The sequence below is a fragment of the Rattus norvegicus genome, chromosome 6, assembly GCF_021556685.1.
Source record: "Rattus norvegicus strain SHRSP/BbbUtx chromosome 6, alternate assembly SHRSP_T2T, whole genome shotgun sequence".
In the NCBI taxonomy this organism is placed as follows: Eukaryota; Metazoa; Chordata; class Mammalia; order Rodentia; family Muridae; genus Rattus; species Rattus norvegicus.
In genome coordinates, this window is record NC_141539.1 from 46,373,206 (window position 1) to 46,391,825 (window position 18,620).

The following is an 18,620-nucleotide window of genomic DNA, read 5'->3' on the forward strand; positions in this document are numbered from 1 at the left end:
CTGGAGCTGACATAGAGAAGGAGGACAGGACTAAACACAGTGGGAGAGTCCATGCTTGGAGTGGACAGAAGCCAGTGGGGGTGTGGGAAAGGAAAAGCCAAGAAGGGCAAGAGAAACTCTGAGAGTAGAAAGGAGGAGACCCATTCAGATGGATGTAGGGCCAATGACACACATGGCATTAAGTAAAGTGATACCCACATTCCTAGGCTGGGTGGTGAGGGAGGGACACTAATTTACCTGGGAACCACAGAGCAGTGGAAGGGACAGGGTAGAGAGGTTAGATTCAGTTTGGGGAAAGTCCAACTTTGAAGATGGAAACCAAAGGAGATTCAAGAGGGAAGTGGTCCTGGTACTCAACAGGCAGGAATGCCTTAAAATAACAGAGATGATGGTGCTGACCAGTAAGGAGATGTGGACTGAGATACATGAATCATCTCATCTAATTTACTCTTCAGTCTTATTGAGAAATGACACTGTCTCCATGGGGAAACTCCATGAGTAAGCTCTAATACAGCAGGAACAAAGGAAACAGAGCACCCAGCACCCTGTCCATTATGAAGGAAGGTCCTTGATTCCTCTCTCCATCATGTCCAACTCCCCACCCTCACTGTCACCTCCAGCATCAGGGTACAGCTAAGTTGCAGGAGGAAGGAGGCTCTCCCCTCATCAGTCCCTGCACAAGATCCACACTCTTGATTTTTTTTCTAGAGTGGCTGGACTTGGCAGAGGCTGTGAAGAGAATCTCTGTGGGTAACCACACTGTAACCATTCAGTAACCACACTGGTGTTAGAATTTACAGAAAATCTCTAAGATGCTGGGGAACAGAACACCAATGGGAGTCATGTTCTTGAAAAGGGGACATCAGAGAGCTCTGCCCACACTCACTGCCTTCTGACACACAGCCAACCAAGGAAAGGCCATGAGGATACAGACAGTGGCCGCCCATAACCAGGAAGAGTCCTCATTCAAACCTGAACCTCCTGGCCAGGGGTGGTGGTGCACGGTCATAATCTCAACTCTCAGGAGGTTAAAGCAGGAGGTTTGCTTTGAATTTGAGCCTAGCATGGTGAGTTGTAGGCCAGTCTGGACCATAGAGTGAGAATGTGTTCTGGAAGCCTCCCGGTGTGAATTTTGGGAATGGTGATCAAATTAGACTGACAGATATTAATCTAGGCCTTAGCATTAGGACAAATTTTGTCCCTACCATGACCCAAAAACTAAACAAGGTCATAAGAAGCCTCTCTAGAGACAGCAGCGCTAATTGTGGGAGAGTATTGGGCAAGAGAAAGACCTCCCACTGGTGATCTTAAATCTTTCCTGGAGGTGAGGAACAGATGTCACAGTGATGTGTTTTCAGAGCCACTCCCTCCCCACCCTCACTGTCACCTCCAGCCAGGTCATCCTTCCACCCAGGCCATGTAGTGCCCAACCCTCACTCCTTCTGCCAGCTGCTGTGATCAGTCAATGAATGCTAAGATTGGGTCTGCTGCCTTAACTGACCCCTTCCCTCAGCGTCTCCAGAGCCTATCACAGGACCCCACAGAACCAAGCACTCCACAGCATGCTCAAGACACCAACAGCCATGCTCCTCCCAGCCAAGATAGCCATGGGAATTACACTCCACAGGACGCTTAGCAGAGACACTTCTGAGAGAGCTCTGTTCTTTATGCTTTGCCACCAAGTCTAAAGCCTCTATGGCTTTCACATTCTACTGCAGTGTGCAGGGCACTGTGGGTCTCTTTTCCACCACTTGTGAACTCCCAGGGACACTCTGGTGGAGGACATGAGCTCCTGCAGGAGCTCAGTGGGCCTCTGGGTTGGTGGCTTTACTCTCTTCATCCTTGATCCTCTGCCACGTCTCCCACTCTAGTGCTATGTCTGGACACTGACCTTTGCTCAGGATCACAGCCTGAAAATCCTTTCCGTCTATACCTTGGGCAGGAATATTGTTCCAGAGTGGCTTCTGCCACCTCAGCCTTCCTGCCCTCTCAAAACATACTCCCCACAGGCGGCTGCCTCTTGAGCAACAGTGACTTCATCTGAAAAACTGAGTCAAGGCCCTGCCAGCATATAGCATTCTGACTACATGGGCAGCAGGCCAATCCCTGGCTAGCCTGACAGGTCTTCCACAGCCCAAGCCACGCTGGTGCATGTCTGCTCTGCTTCTTCTGGATTCACATGTGTCTAGGGCTTACCATGCTCACACTTAACTGGTAGCCAAGCGAACAAAAAATAAAGGCTAAGGTCCTGGAATGTGACTGTTATTAGGTCCACTGCAAGTGAGAAAAGTAAGTCCCAGGGAGTTGACCAGCCAAGACCAGGATGGACAGCAAGACATGACCAGGTCTGACCACTTCAGGCCTCCATGATATCAATCCCCTAGATTCCCACTAAGGACAAAGGACTAAAATCCCATTTGCAGAACAACGAAGAACTCTAAGAAATTCTATCCCCAATTTGAGGGTGCCCTGCAGAAGAAACAGCTTCTGGGAGATTTTGGGTTGAGTGAAGTTTAAAACTTCTCTTGACCCTAGCTGGACTTTTTGGGAGGCACTGATGCTCAGATGTATGGTTAAGGTTGGGCTGCTACTGTAGGCACTGTCTCATGGTGCTGGTAGGCCTTTGGCAGGGTTGGTTCACAGAACATGCTCAGAAACAGCTTTGCAAGTGACTGGGACTAACCTACAGAGGCCTGGCAGGAGGTCTGGTGACAATGATACATGCTAACCAAGCAACAAAGACCAAGGTCCCTCCGTCTCTTAGTGCTGTCTCTTGGAAACAGTGTACCCAGACAGGGGCAGATCCCACACAGAACAGTGAAGTGGCATTAACTTTGAGGTGAAAGCTAAGTATATGGGCTTGTTTGCTTTCCATGGTTTGTTTGGTTTAGTGCCCTGTTAGGGTGGAACTCAGGGTCTGGCACTTTGCTAGGCAAACACAGATCATGATCCCTAGTCCCAGCCCTGGACCGTGCGAGCATCTTGATCAACATTTGAGTGGATGCTTAAATCCTGACTCTTCCTTCTTACTCAGAAGACCTTTTGCGATTTTAATGCAGAACAGAACCTCCTGGGCCTCTCAGTCTGCAGCCCTTCAAGTCGCCTGCTGGAAAACAGGATCAGTTGGTGAACTTCATGGAGCCTTCTGTTCTTAGGATTCTTACTCACTCTGAAACAACTTGCCTGGCCTTCGATGTAGCTCAATGTAGCCTGGCACGTACAAAGACCAGGGTTTCATCCCCAGCACCACGAGAACCGTAAGCCAGGTGTAGCGGGCATAGTTGTCAATCCCAACACTTGGGAGTGGAAACACACGGATCACCCCGAGCTACATAGCGAGTTTGAGACCAGCCTTGGCCATGTGACATTGTCTCAAGAGGTAAAATGAAATAATATTACTTGCTCTTCATTCTGCCAGTTACAGCAGATGAGAAAAAAATACAAAGTCAACAGTTCCTTCTGCCACACCAGGGGTAGCCTAGTCTAGAAGACTCATGATGTATGCAAGCCTCATTCAGGCCACATGAGCAAGGCCTGGCATCTGAGCTGGCATCCTTAGAGAGCAGGTGGGACACCAGAAACAGGCTTGGAGACCAGAAAGATAACAAGCAAAAGGACGCTGAGGTTCACCCAGACCCCACAGAGTTGATGCAGCCCAGTTTCCAGGTAACATGCAGGTTGCTCAAGAGAGGCAGAGGGGTATGGGAGGGAGAGGGAGATAGGAATGAAACAACTTCGAGCTGTATCATCTAGGGAGGGTAACCAAGCAGTAAAGTTGTTGCTTGAGAAACTGTTGGGGCCTGATCATGGTACCGCCACAACCAGCCTGAGGCCCCACCCTCCCAGGGACACGCAGCACCACACTGAGCACGCGCACAGCAAACAAGACACAACCTACTCTTCAAACATTTCATCTTTTCCTTCAGACCTGAAACATAATATGAGACTGGGTTATTAAACCAAAAAACATGCAAGCCCAGCTTCAGGATGGGGAGAGTGAGTATTTCCATTTGCCGATTTAAGTCAGTAAATGTAGAAGCCTTTTAATGTTAACAGGGGCATGTGTGTGTGTGTGTTCATAAATGTGATATTTATCCCAAATGATATAATTGCAAATATGTTCTCATTCTCATGTAGAGAGTCAGTAAATTGTCTCTTCAGATATGTAAATATTTAATTTTAGAGTTTTCAAAGTGTCCAGGTTTTTGCTGTGTGTGTGTGTGTGTAGTGTGTTACTTTTATATACATTCTGAGACAGAGCCTTACATAGCTTGGGCTGGCCTTGAACTTACTAAGTATCTCAGGATGACCTTGACAGCTTGATCTTCCCACCTACACTTCCCCAGTGGTAGGATTACATGTGTACACCACCACAACTGGACCCCAAAGTCTCCAAGTTATTGCTGCACATTGAAAATACAGCCCAAATGGCATGTGCACATTTAACAGCCAAAACATTGGATGGTATGGAATGTGTGTCCAGCAGCAAAATTTTGGAATGGGAACCCTCGGCAGGAAGTGTTCTGAGGTAGCCCTGCCCTCTCTGGCTGGAGGCAGTGCTTGGCACTCGGGCACTCCTCACACCTTGTTGGGTAAAAGAATGACAAGTAGGCAGAAGTGTGTGAGCGTTTCTATAAAGGGGACAGTTAGGGTTAACAGAGCTGGATATTCAGAGCTTCCATTGTGGCCATGGTGAGGGAAATGGCTCCATAGAAAGAAAAACCTGTCGTGGACCTACCTCCATTAGCCAGGAGGTTCTCGTGTACTTTTCCCTTGGAGTCTTCCATGACCTCCACCACACTCTGTGCCATTCTCTTTATGAGGCTTTGGGGAGAGAAGAAAGAGCCGGTGAGGCGAGGCGTGGAGGCTGGCAGGACCACTCCGCCCATCTTGCTGGCAGAGAAAGAAAAGAGTCCTCACAGCCGCTGGGGGCAGCAATTTAGCAATCTGTAAGGAGAGACTTAAAACATTAAGAACCTTTGAACCAGTCGTTCCACTTCTGGGAAACCATTTGAGGAAACAGGAAAAAAAATACAGAAAAGCTTTCTGAATAAACCATGTCCTTTGCGGCCCAGCCGCTGACAATAGAGAATTGTTTGAGGATGGTCTCTCCAGCAGAGGGATTATTAGGCAGACACTGAAAATAAGGTTCACAAAGAATTTCAAATACCGTGGAACAAGGCACGTATTATGATGTTAGATGGAAAAACACAAGACAGAAACTTAGACAGTAAGACGCTCACTGGCTGTGCTATGGGCAAATATTTCTACTTGATACTTTTTTTTTTATTATAATCTGGTAGTCATTTTATAAAAAAGCCAAACCTTGGGCCTCTAGTAAACATACTAAAAGAACCCAAGCCATATTTGATCTGATCATGGACAAGGGATGCAATACATTCTCTTTCATTCTCTCTCCCTCTCATTCTTTCCCCTGCTCTCCTTCTCTCTCACCATACTCCAACTGATACAAGGTTTCCTGTACCGCAGGATGTCCCCAAGGTTACTATGTATTTAAAAATGACCTTAAACTTCCCATCCTCCCGTCTTCACCTCCCCAGTGCTGGAAAAGCAGTCATATATCCCTATGCCTAGTTTTTGTGGTGCTGGGGATTGAACCCTGGGTCTTGTACTCTACCAACTGAGTTATGTCCCCAGTTCCAAGTCTTCCATCATTGGCAGGCACAAGTCCCACTGATCACTCATAGAAACTGAGGCAGAGGAACACCTTGAAAGACCCTGTTGTTGAGAGCGAGAAAGGGAAAAAGATAGGCATGTTCCCTTGACCACAGGAATAAAGCTGATGGCTGGCAGAAACTGGAAGACACAAGTAGAAAGTGGTTTATAATGAACAACCACAGCACCTGCCTAACCTGTGTGAGGCTTAGGATTTGATCCTCAGCGATGCTTAAAAATATATAAACAATCAAACAAACAAAAAGTAGACAGGTCTAGAGATACAGTTCAAATACTTGTCAGCAGATACAAAGCTCTGGTTCAGTCTCCAGCACCGTAAAGCATATGCAATGCCCGCACTCCAGGACTGGAAGCAGGAGGATCAAAAGTCCAAAGTCATCCCTGGCTACTTAGTAAAGCTGAGGCCAGTCTGAGCTACATTAAGACCTACTCTCAAAAATAAGTAAGCTTGGGCTTGGTGCTGTACTCCTTTAATCCCAGTATTTGGGAGTTGGAGGCAGGTGAATTTTCAGTTTGAGGCCTGCCTAGTCCACACAACAAGTTTCAGGCCAGCCAGGGCTGCATAATGAGAACTTCCCTTTAAAAAAGGCATATACATATGCATATGCATACACATACATATACATATAGTCAACCATTGTCCTCCAAGCACAGGAAACGCACCAGTTATGCATCCTTCCAGAGTCTACCTCCCATGTGGGTCAAGTGTGCTCAATGCTTCTCTTAATATTGACTCTCATCTGTAGATATAAACAGGTGTCACTTTTGCAATTTCCCTGTGATCATTGTTTTAGCCTCACGAGGTTCCTGGGAAGTTGAGTATCCCCCCCTCTTCCATGAGGAAACTGAAACAATCCACTCACCCTCAAGTGTCTGCAAGTAGGCTTCAAAGACAAGGTTCTTGGCCACTATGTCATGCTGCACTGCAGACACTGTAGCCTGCCCTGCATTTAAATGCCCACCTGCATGCCTGCATCTCTTTAAATTGAGGTTAACAGTCTTACTTCTGACAGCGCTGGCCATGACCCTAGCTAAGCTGCTTTCCGGGGTTTAGTCTGGGGTGGTACCAACAGTGTCAAAGGTTCTTTTCAGAGAAAAGCTTGTGGTCTCAGGGTGTTGCTGTGAGAGACCAAGAGATGAGCTCTGGGCTCCTGGCTGACTGCTCTGGGTTCTCTGCCCGCTGGCTCCCAAGTGGGTTCAGCAGATCAAAGGGAGACCTAATGTCTAGTCTGCTTCCCTCCAGCAGAGCTCTCAGCTCCTGCAGCCTCAGGGTTGTCTCAGCCCAGGTCCCTTCATTGTCCAGTAAGACTCTGCTACAGTCCCACACAACGCTGTGTCTCTTGGTCACAAGAAGACCTCCTTCAGTTACCCTAAAATGAGTGTGCCTCCTGTCATCTGCTGGGACTCTGATTCAGTAAGAGATTTTTTATACTAACTTATCAGCTACTGTGCGCCAAGCACTATGTAGGTGCTGAGACTAAGCAAAGTCCCTGCTGTCACAGAACCTCAGCTTCAGTGCTACTGAAATCCTTTTTCTTTTTTTTTTCAAATCACCATAGTAACACATGCAAGTTGATCCTATTACTGCAGCCACTGCAACACATCCAGTAATTACCTATTTACATGCATGTGGTAAGACTCTGGCGCTACCATGTCACCTGGCTCAGCAGTGCTCAGCTATATCTGTTGGATGAATAAACAGAACCAGCACGTCACCTGTCCATGATTTTCGACCGTTCTCCATCTGGGCCCCTTTGAAGTGTCTCATTGTAGCAAATGTGGTCCCCCAGCAGGTACTTGAGTTCTGGAACGTCTCAGAATAGCATGCTCAGATGAAACTCAATGGCTAGAAAAGTCTCTTGTTCCACAGAACAAAAGCAACTTGCTGTCATCAGAAACTGCGGTCACCAGAGAATTACTATGTCACCTAACCAGAAGATTGTTTTTCCTAGCAAAAGGAATGTAAGGGTCTCGTGCCATTTTCAAAGTTCCTCTTCTCCTTTACACTACATATGTATATATCCTCTTCATGTCAGAAACGAACAGCTTTCTCATCTACACTGTAGAATCCCATCTCCCTGCAAGGCATTCCATAACGCTAGGTTGCTTCTCGTTTGAATTGATGTTGCAATGATCCATACATTTTACCCTCTTGTACAGGTGTGTGTGTGTGTGTGTGTGTGTGTGTGTGTGTGTGTGCATGTGTGTGTGTGAGAAAGGGGTTCTAGAAAACAGAAACTACTGGGATTAAAAAAAAAGAATGGTCATTTATAATGGCAAGTAAAGCCAAAGTCACCTCTAAACAGCACACAAGTGTTCATTCCCCCTGGGAGTGCAGAAGCCCGCCTGTGTCCCTAAACCCTCACCAACACTAGCCTTACGAATCCTTTTAGTCTCTGCCCATCTGATAGCTGGAAACCTACACCTCATTGTCATCCCAATTTGCATATTTGTGATCATCAGGGAGGCTGCAAGTCCCTCCCTCATCAGGCCTGCTGAATACATAAGGCTGCTTTCTTCTGTGAATCCCAATCTCTCTTGTTCTGTTTTCCTCTCTTGCTTCCTTCACTGATTTGTATGAGACTCCATGCTTTGGAGACCTGATTCTAATGACATAACTTTGCCACCTTTCCCTACAATATCCAACCAAAATGAATATTAAGGGTGGGAGGCATGGCTTAGTGGCCAAAGTTATCTGCCACCAAGCATAGAGACTCAATTCCTGTGAGACCCTCATGATAGAGGGAGAGAAAGAATTCCTTCGAGTTCCCCTCTGGCCTCCACACATGAACTATCACACACACACACACACACACACACACACACACGCACACACACACTAAAATATAATTAATTTTTAAAAAAGTGTAGTGAGTGCTAGCCCACATGGGAAGATGTACAGATAACATTTCTAGTGAAAATCAACTGCAAAAAAAATAATGATTTTACTTGATCACATGAATATATATTTGTTAAAACTCACCAGTCTGTTTACTGAAGATGTACACATTTCACTGTATATAACCCTTCTCTCTCTTTTATGTGTGCATATGTGCATGCATGTTCATGTATGCTGTGCATATTCATATGTGTGCCTGTGTGTGTGAGCAGGCACATGAGAACATCTGGCCATATGTGCAAAGGACAGAGGTCAACCCTGGGTATCTTCCTCAATCACTCTACACCTTGTTTTTTAAGACAGTGTTTCTCACTGAACTTGGAGCTCAACTACTCAGTGAGACTGGTTGATCAATAAGCCCAAGGTCCTCCAGTTTATGTGCCATCCTTTGAAGTGTGATTACAGGCTTGAACCACTTACCCTGCCTGTATAAGGAAAAGGAAACCAAAATAATGGACAGTACTGGGGAGTGTGCCTGTAGCCTCCACAGGCACAGACGTCCACACACACGCACCCACAAAAACGCACACACATACATTCAAAGCTGCAAACATTTTTTTAAAGATACAAATCTGTTGAAAAGGAAAAGGAAAGGTGGACTGTTTTCAAAACATAAAATAGATTTTAAAACAATGTGTAATAATGCAATAATGCAGTTTTCTATAATTTTATTTTCAATATTTAGTTTATCTTTATTCAAGTGTCTGTATATATATATGCCTGTAAGTATAGGTGCCCACAGAATCTAGAAGAGGTCAGATCCCCTAAAGTTGAAATTACAGGGAGTTATAGTTGTGAGCTTACCTATGTGGGTGCTGGAACTTGAACTCAGGTTTTCTGAAAAGAACAGCAAGTACTCTTAACCATTAAGCCATCTCCCCAGATCTTGGCTTATTGTTTTGTTTTTTGAGACAGGGTTTCTCTGTGTAACCCTGGCTGTCCTGGAACTCTCTCTGTATACTGGGCTGGCCTTAACTATAACATCTGTCTGCCTCTGCTGAGTGCTGGGATTAAAGGCATGGGCAACCACCCTGGCTTATTTTAATATTCTCATTTGCACTATATCATGCACATTTACTGATTTATGACAGGATGTTTGTTTTAATTGTTGAATGATAATTCTACCAGTAAGAGTACACAGACACAGACACAGATACAGACACGGACACACACACACATATACAAAAACTAGATTATGGCCCCCAAAGTAGTTCATCCTCCCCAGGGGTACAAATGAACACCAGGTGGGAGAAATCTCAGCTCCCTAGCTTCTGTAACCACAAGCCAGGAAATTCCTGCTGTGCAGGGATGGGTCTGCTCAGGCCCTGTCAGTATGTAAGAGGGCAGAGGCTGCAGACTGGATGAATCTGGAAGGGAAGGCTCACACCTCAGCCCCTGAGTCACAGTTCCCAGGACCCAAGCACAGAGCAGATTCTTCCTAAGTGGCCTTAAGACACAGTGGCCCCAAGGGATCTCTCTGTGTATACTTTACAGCACAGTCCCAGTGTCTGAGCAGCTCTGCTAGACAAGCTGTCCTCTGGAACCCTGCCTGCCCCAGAAGCTGCAGCCCAGTCCTCTACCTTCTGGTAGGAAGTGTTAGCCTGCTCCATCTCTCAGGGTGGCAGATGCAAGATTCCAAGCTTCTGAGGGCAAATCTGAATTGCAAAAACCAGGCTTCAGAGTTAAGGACATGGTTCCTTGCCTCAAAGATCCCCAGAACCCATGCTAAATATAAAATAAACTAGTGTGATGGTGCATGTTTATAATCAGTACTGGGAAGGCAGAGGCAGGCAGGCTCCTCAGACATCCTGGCCGACCAGCCTAATGTACTTGGTGAGACAGACCCAGGTCCCAGTGAGAGGCTCTGTCTCAAAAGAAAAAAATGTGTATCTCCTGAGGAAGGAACACCCTGTGAGGTTGTGCTTTGGCCTACACACACACACACACACACACACACACACACACACACACACACACAGAGAGAGAGAGAGAGAGAGAGAGAGAGAGAGAGAGAGAGAGAGAGAGAGACCCTCTTCCCTCTCATTTTGGAGAATTTTAGCAAAGCAGGATAGAGTTGGTCTGAAATTGCCCAGATGCCCAGAGAAGAGAAAACAGGTTACAGGCCCCGAACCTTCTCAGGGTTTGAAGCACCAAGAACAAGTTCCACCTTGGGAGCCTTCTTCGGTCCACCAAAGGGACACTGCATAGCATCACCTGAATCCTCACTGAGCAAGACAAAGCCCAAGAATTGAGAGAACTGAGGCAGAGAGCCAGGAAAATTGACCCCAAGTTACACGTGCCCTGTCCTAAGCTCCATGAGTCTATCACAGAGACAGGTCTCCCTCTGCTACAGGTGCTCAAGTGTCCCCAGGGCAACCAAAAGCTCCAAAGGTCCCCTGTGTCCCACTCTTTCCTATGTCCAGATGGGGAAGGCCATACAGGAGAGGTGCCTGGCCCAAGAAGTGAGCCTAGAAGCTTCCACGGAGAGTGGGATGTGTGATTCACCCTAGTCTGTCTCTCTGCTTTCACCTTTGCCAAAGGACAACGGCATGCAGTCTCTAGCAAAGACTTCAGGAACAGGTAGCAAAGAGTTTCTTGATATAAAAACAAAGATCAGGGGCTGCAGAGATGGCTCAGTGGTTAAGAGCACCGATTGCTCTTCCAGAGGTCCTGAGTTCAATTCCCAGCAACCACATGGTGGCTCACAACCATCTGTAAAGTGATCTGATGCCCTCTTCTGGTGTATCTGAAGACAGCTACAGTGTACTTATATATAATAAATGAATAAATCTTTTAAAAAAAGAAACAAAGGTCAAAGGAAGCTTCTAGAGGTGTCTAGAGGTTCTCTGCTCCAGGGAGCTCTGGGCCCAGACACACCTTGCTTTAATTCCAACCAGCTTCCAGACACTGAACTTCTAAAGACACTGGAGATTTAAGGATGCTGGCTTTGGAGGGGCGTGCCTGTGATCCTGGCTACTCAAGAGGCTCATGGTAAAAAGATGGAGACCTCAAAGCCTGCCTGGATGTAAAGTGAGTTGAAGGGCAGGAAGTCCAGACAACTTTGTGAGATCTTCTTTGAGGGGAAAAAGGGAAAAATTCTGTGGACAGTCCTTCTCAGTGTTTGCCTAGTAAGCAAGCATGAAGCTGTAAGTTCAACTCCAGCGCGCTCTCTCTCTCTCTCTCTCTCTCTCTCTCTCTCTCTCTCTCTCTCTCTCTCACACACACACACACACACACACACACACACAAATAGCTTTTATAGAGATGCCCACCCTGAACACTGTAGAGTTACTCAACAAAATTGTCTTTGCCATGCAAAACAGAATTTTTTTTTTTTTTTTGGCTAGTTGGCATTCTAGAACTTGGATACAATGGCTCAGCAGAGTAAGCTCTCAGGATGTGGGGGAAGGAAGATCAGGAGTTTAAAGTCTTCCTTGGCTGTTAACAAGTTCAATGCCACCTGGGCTACATGAAACCTTGTCTCAAAAAGTAAAGACAAAAGAAAGTCAAAGCACCTTTGTTTGCTTGCCTCCAGAGGAGACACAGGCAAGGAAGGCTGCTAGATCTGAACTCAGCTCCCAGAGGACTGTGGAGAAATGTTCTGAGGTCCCAGGGCCTTTTAAGAAGAGTTTAGCACCCGCTAAACATCAAGAGAGGAAAGGGTCTTTACACAGACATTTATATTTTGAACACCAACCAGTACAATCACTGTGCCTTGACCCAGGGTCCTGTTCCCCTAGAGTTGGGCTCCAGGACACCCTAGGTGAAGGGCACCCTGGGGAGGTGCCCAGGGGCTGCATGAACAAACACAGGGAACAGGTAAAGCAAGAGAGCGGAACTACAGGTGGCTAATAGGCACTTGAAAGTGTTTAGTCTGGCTGGGAACCCAAGAAATATGCACGAAAACAATCACACAGCCTCCTCCTTCTGCCAGGTAAATGCGCTGTCTCTCAAGGGCACTTAGCTGATGGGGTGGGGAAAGGGCCTCTTGCCACACTACAGGAACAGTTTAGCAATGTGTACAAACAGCTTAAATATCCCATGTGGACTGTGTGTGTGTGTGTGTGTGTCTCACTGGGAATCAAACCCAAGGAGGACCTATAATTGCATTCTGAGGGTCTAATTTTAGGGTAATTAAAAACACAGAGTTACATTAATGATAAAAGCAATATCTAAAAGAACAAAGAGGGTTAACATACTCAATGTGTTAATTATAGTAGAATGAAATATGTATTCTATCACAAAGGAAGGAAGGAAGGAAGGAAGGAAGGAAGGAAGGACTGATACAAACCTATATAATCCTAGTGCTCAGGAGGCCGAGAGAGTAAGACTAGGAGAGTTCAAAGCTAGTCTGGGCTACATTATATGGGAGGCTCTGTCTTATAAAGCATAAGTGGAGGTTGGAGGATGGCTCAGCAGTTAAGCAGGCTTACTTTTCTCACAGAAGACTCAAGTGTGTTTCCCAGAACCCCTGCCAGGCGGCTTACAACTGCTTGTAACTCCAGATCCCTCCCAGGAATCTGAAGTCCTCTTCTGGCCTCCACAGGCACTACACACACGCACTACACACACACACACACACACACACACACACACACACACACACACACACGTACGTAAAATCTTTAAAAAAGAATCAGCAGTAGGTCAGGTAATGACAATTTCAGAATCTCAAAGGTAGAAGATATAGCTCTTGATTCATTCTTTAGCAACAAAGGAATAGAATCAAAATGAAAAACAGCAGAAATAACAATGTTAAAAAAATCAACCTTCCAAAGATATAAGGATTAAAAACTGCAGAATACCTAAATTAAAAATGAGACAGCATTTCCAGGCATGGTGGTACACACCATTAATCCCAGCACTCAGGAAGCAGAGGCAGGCCAGCCTGGTCTACAGAGAGAATCCCAGGCCAGCCAGGGTTACACAGAGAATCCCCATTGGAAAGTGAGGGGGTGGGAAGACAATCTAGTACATTGCAGTCGAAAGCATGGCGTGTAATATACAGAGGCTAAGTCTGCTGTGGTGGCTCAGCAGTTAAACCAGATGAACTAAGCTCCATCCCTGGGGCCCACATGGTGGAAAGGAAGAAAATGGCTCCCATAAGTTGTCCTTTCACCTATTTGTGCACACACACAACAAACAATATTGTAATAAAAAATTTAAACTGATCAAGCAATTCAATATGGTTTCTTAGAAAAAAAATAAAAGCACCCAATAAAAGTATCTAAAGCAAGAAGGGAACAAGATGATATGCAAATGTTTAAAAATTTTAGAAGTCATAGGTCACTCAGCCAGAGAAGGGAAGCCTAGAAACCTCTTTAGGAATCTATCCACACGCAATGCAGCATCCTCATGAGAGCTCTGTGGTATCGCTGTGCAGATGCCCACCCTCAGCCATGGAATCTTCCATCAGCCAACTCTGAGACAGCTTCGTGGAGTCACGCGGGAAAAGAAAAGCCACCAGTTAGTCCACATAACAGGTGACGCACCCAGGGGCAAGCGACAGGCAACAACATGTTAGAGGAGCCCACAGGCACAGCTGAGCGGCCGCACGCCTGTGAAATGCAATATGTCAACCAGCAGCACAGAGCAGGCGGAGGGTCTGTGAAGGACTCACCTCTGTAGAAAGGGAGGGAGGCCGTTTAGAGGTAAAATCAGTGGGTTTCTTAAATTATGTTTTAAAATGATTTACAGAGTAAACTAATATGGGCATTGTGAAGGAATAAACCTTTCTAAAACTGGAATGCTCTCTCATAAGAGAAAGCCTTGCAGCTACATGGAAAAACACTCTTGTGCTCAAGTAAATAAATAATAAAAGGATATGGAAACAATACACCTTGAAAACTGTCCCTTCTCTGTTCCCCTGGGCAGAGGCAGTGCTGACAGGTTCCTGCTGCATGACTTACAGGCCCCGTGAGCATTTATTTATCTAGTAACACTTGAGTACCATTCAGATGATGAGGGAGGCCATTCCAAAGGACCAAAGGACTTATGAGTCCATTCTTCTGCCCTAAGCTCTAGTACAGACTCGTAAGGCAAGACTCCTAAATACAGCCTGTATTTGAGGGTGCTCACAGCATACAACTGTCCTCTTTGCCCTGCAGGAAAGTGCCTGGGGATACACACACACACACACACACACACACACACACACACACACACACACACACACACCAAACCAAAAACAATACACAGTGCCTAGAAACTTCCATTTTTACCACACCTTCTGCCAGCTATTAAAGACAGTCTTACGGCATCTGTTTCCCAGTGACAGCCCTCCTCCTGCTTACATGTGTGTGCTTCTTAAGCGCATGCCGCATTTCCATCAGGGGAGACTTGCATAATCAAAAGGCAGAGAAGCAAGTATTTCCCCTGTTAGTGGGAAATAGCATGCAAACCAGAAAGTAACCGGAGAGTGAGAATCATCCTGCAGCAGAGCTTTAGCGCTGTCTGGGCTTCAGTGAGGGAGGGGGACACTAATCTATGTTCTGAGGGGCAGCTAACATCTCATGGTCTAGAAACAGGAACTGCTGAACACTGCTATTTCTGCAGCCATCGGGGAACAGCCCACGCTTCCTAAGCCAGCTATACATGGCAGTACACACTGCAGCCTGCACAGAGACAGAAAACTGAAAGCTCGAGGCAGTCTACAGCAGGGGGCTGCTCTCGTTCTTCAGATCCTCTGTGCAGATCACCCGTTTGACTGATTAGGACCTAGCCTTCCAGCTAGACATGAGTTATCTGGTGCAGCGCAGCCTCTAAAGGAAATTGGCACAAGGGGACTCTGTTCCTTTTTCCTGGGAGACTGATATGCTTTCACAGGTTCTAGACTGATATTATGTCTGTCCCCTTTGCTCAGCCATGGTAGCAGAGCAGTGGCCACAGTTATCTCAGCTGTTTTCATGGTTCGCGTTGTCTCATGGCTTTGCAAGCTACAGTGCTGAGGGCTGCCTCCCCCTATATGAAGCCAACCTCCCACACAGAGCAAAAAGACTGGTCAAGGATCAGAAAACCCAATTTTCTTGTTTGTTTTTTGAGACAGGGTTTCTCTGTGTAGCCCTGGCTATCCTGGAACTTGCTCTGTACACTAGGCTGGGGACTCAGAGATCCTTCTGACAGTACTGGGATTAAAGGTATGTGCCACCACTGCCTGGCAGAAAGTCCAATTCTTAGGCCATGCTCTTCACAAATTTTGGTGAGAGTATAAATGGGATTGACAGATCTTCTAGGAGTAATAGGGGCGTACTTACTATTGTATAGGCATAGACTCTGTTTTCATCTCTTTACATGTACACAAAGGGCCAACGACTAGAAGACATAATCGTCCAGCAATAAAGAGGACAAGCGAGTCAGAGTACAGCAGTTCAAGGTAATGCTTCCAGAAACAAACAAACAAACAAACAAACAAACAAACAGGCAGCAGTCATGAGCTAACATGAAACTTTCATTGAGGTACATTATTAAGCAAAAGGAAGGAAGAAGTGGGATACACGGTGTATGCTATCATTTACATACAAGCATTCTCAGGCTATCCAGTTTTATTTGTATAGTCTCTTGAGATGGTCTCAAGCATCCCAGGCTGACTTGGCTATGCAAAGGGGATGACCTTGAGTTATGGGCCCTCTTGTTTTTGCCTCCCACGAGTTGAGATTTTAAGCAAGTGCCATCATATCCAGCTAATTTTGTTACTGAAATCTTGCTATTTTGAGCTGAGTGTAGTGGTTCATGTCTTCAATCCCATCCCTAGGGAGGAGGCAGGCAGAGGCATTCAGATCTTTGTGAGTTCAAGACCAGCTTGGTCTACAAAGTGAGTTCCAGGACAGCCAAGGCTATGCAGAGAAACCATATCTTAAACTAAGAAAATCAAACAAATGAACAACAACAACAACAACACCCAAAACAAGAAAGAAAAAGGAAAAGGAAAAAAGAAATCTTGCTGTGTTGACATAGCTGGTTTTGAACTCATGGACTCAAGTAATCCTCTGACCTCAGTCTCCTGAGTGCTGGGCTTCAGGCATGTGTCACTGCACCCAGAAAGACCATCTACATGTATTGACTTGCACTTTCATAGGCTGCCTCTGGAAACCTCAGCTCATAAGTTATGATTACAAAACTTCAAGAGAGAGATAATAAGGAGATGAGGGAACATGGAGGAGACAAACAGATCCAAATAAAACTTAATCTCACTCTGTAGTCTTGTTTTTGATTTTTTCCTTATATTAAAAAACAAACTGTAGGCAGACATGTTGCCTTGGCTAGCACTTACCATGCTGAAGAAGTTTAAAGGCAGCCAGGCTACACAGTTGAAGGTCAATCTAGGCAACTTACAGAGATTCAGAACATAAGAAGGGGAGAAGAGAGAGGAAGGGAGGGAGGAAGGAAGGAATGAGGGAGAGAAGGAGGGAGGGAGGGAAGGAAGAAAGTCGTCTCCAAAAGTCAGAGCAACAAGGGACCCAGAGGACCCAGCACTATTGACACAACATGTCCAAGTGACCCTATGGGTTCTTCTGGCTTCTGAGACCAGGTTTAGACAAATCATACTTTGGTTTGGCCAAAGCAAGAACACTGTGTCCTCTGACAACAACATCAAATTCTTACTTGTATGTAGTAAATAAGAAATATTTTACCTTTCAGCAAAGGTATCGAGTTTCCCCAACTCATCAGAGAGACCAACAAGGGAATCCAAGGTCCCCACCTAGAAAAAAAAAAACATAAAGAAGTGAGGCTCATGTGCTTTCTGGCTAACAAATGTGAGGTGTTCTTGTAACAACTGCACAAGGGACTCTCACTTCACATCAAGTTGGCCATTTTTAGCCACAACCAGACTAAAATGTATAAAAACATTTTGGGGAAACATGTAGACTGAGGACTACATATTTCTATTGTTATCATCTGTGAGTGTGCACAGGTCAGTATGTACGTATGCGCAGATACTTATATATGTAGAGGTCAGAGGTCAACATAGAGTGTCATCCTCACTTTCTTTCATCTTGTTTTTTGGTACAGTCTCCCACTGAAACAGGGAGCTCACTGGGTCAGCTGGACTGGCTGACCAGGGACCTCTGCTTGCCCCATGCTGGAACTAAAGGCGCAGGCAGTGAGCCTGATACGGGTGCGAGGGACCCACACTTGGTGCCTTGCAGTTGTTTTTTTTTTTTTTGGTTTTTTTTTTTTTTGGGAGCTGGGGACCAAACCCAGGGCCTTGCGCTTCCTAGGCAAGCGCTCTACCACTGAGCTAAATCCCCAACCCGGTGCCTTGCAGTTGTACACAGAGCACTTTACTACATAAACTTATGGGGCAGAACGACAACAGAATACTGACATCTCTCTCTCGTAGGAAGGACTAACATGTCAGTGGCCTGACCTCGGGCCAGTTTTAGAGGTCCTTTTTGTATTATCTAAGGTGTATTTCTTACTATAAAACTGAAGGAAGTGTCTAAAGACCTTTTGAAGGGCCTTTTCAGAGAGATGGGAAGAAAAAGTCTGCTTCCTCAGAGCAGGATTACAAGTGAATCACACGCAGATTTCTACCTGGGTGCTGAGGCTTGAACTCGGGTTCTCAACTGACTGTAACCCAAGCTTTTCCCCTCCCTTCCTCTCCCCAGACCCCCCTCTCTGAGAAAGGGTCTCACAATTTAGCCCTGGAACTCCTTTTGTAGAGAAGGCTGGTCTAGAATTTATAGCAACCCTCTAGTCTGCCTCTAGAGTAAGGGCTTGTGGATGTGAGCCACCAGGACTTGCCTGGCCTAATCTTTTTGAAAAAGATTGTTTCTGGGGATGGAGAGATGGTTCAGTAGTTAAGAGTGCAGGCTGGGGGTTGGGGATTTAGCTCAGTGGTAGAGCGCTTGCCTAACAAGCGCAAGGCTCTGGGTTCGGTCCCCAGCTCCGAAAAAAGGAAAAAAAAAAAAAAGAGTGCAGGCTGCTCTTCCAGAGGACCCAGGTTCCACTCCCAGCACCCACATGGCAGCTCACAACTGTTTGTAACTCTATGATGCCTGTGGGTACCAGACAAACACATGGT

General features: G+C 46.0%; 1 protein-coding gene across 24 annotated transcripts in view; it reads right to left on the reverse strand.

The window, feature by feature from the left end:
• The window catches only part of Atp6v1c2 (ATPase H+ transporting V1 subunit C2), a 63,551-nt gene that overhangs the window by 18,883 nt on the left and 26,048 nt on the right, over positions 1-18,620 (reverse strand). For 15 of the 24 annotated variants that reach the window (NM_001014199.1, XM_087554026.1, XM_087554015.1 and 12 more), the window contains 2 exon segments: positions 4,739-4,824; positions 17,227-17,294. In NM_001014199.1, coding sequence (NP_001014221.1) covers positions 4,739-4,824; positions 17,227-17,294 — 154 coding nt within the window. 24 annotated transcript variants of the gene reach the window in all.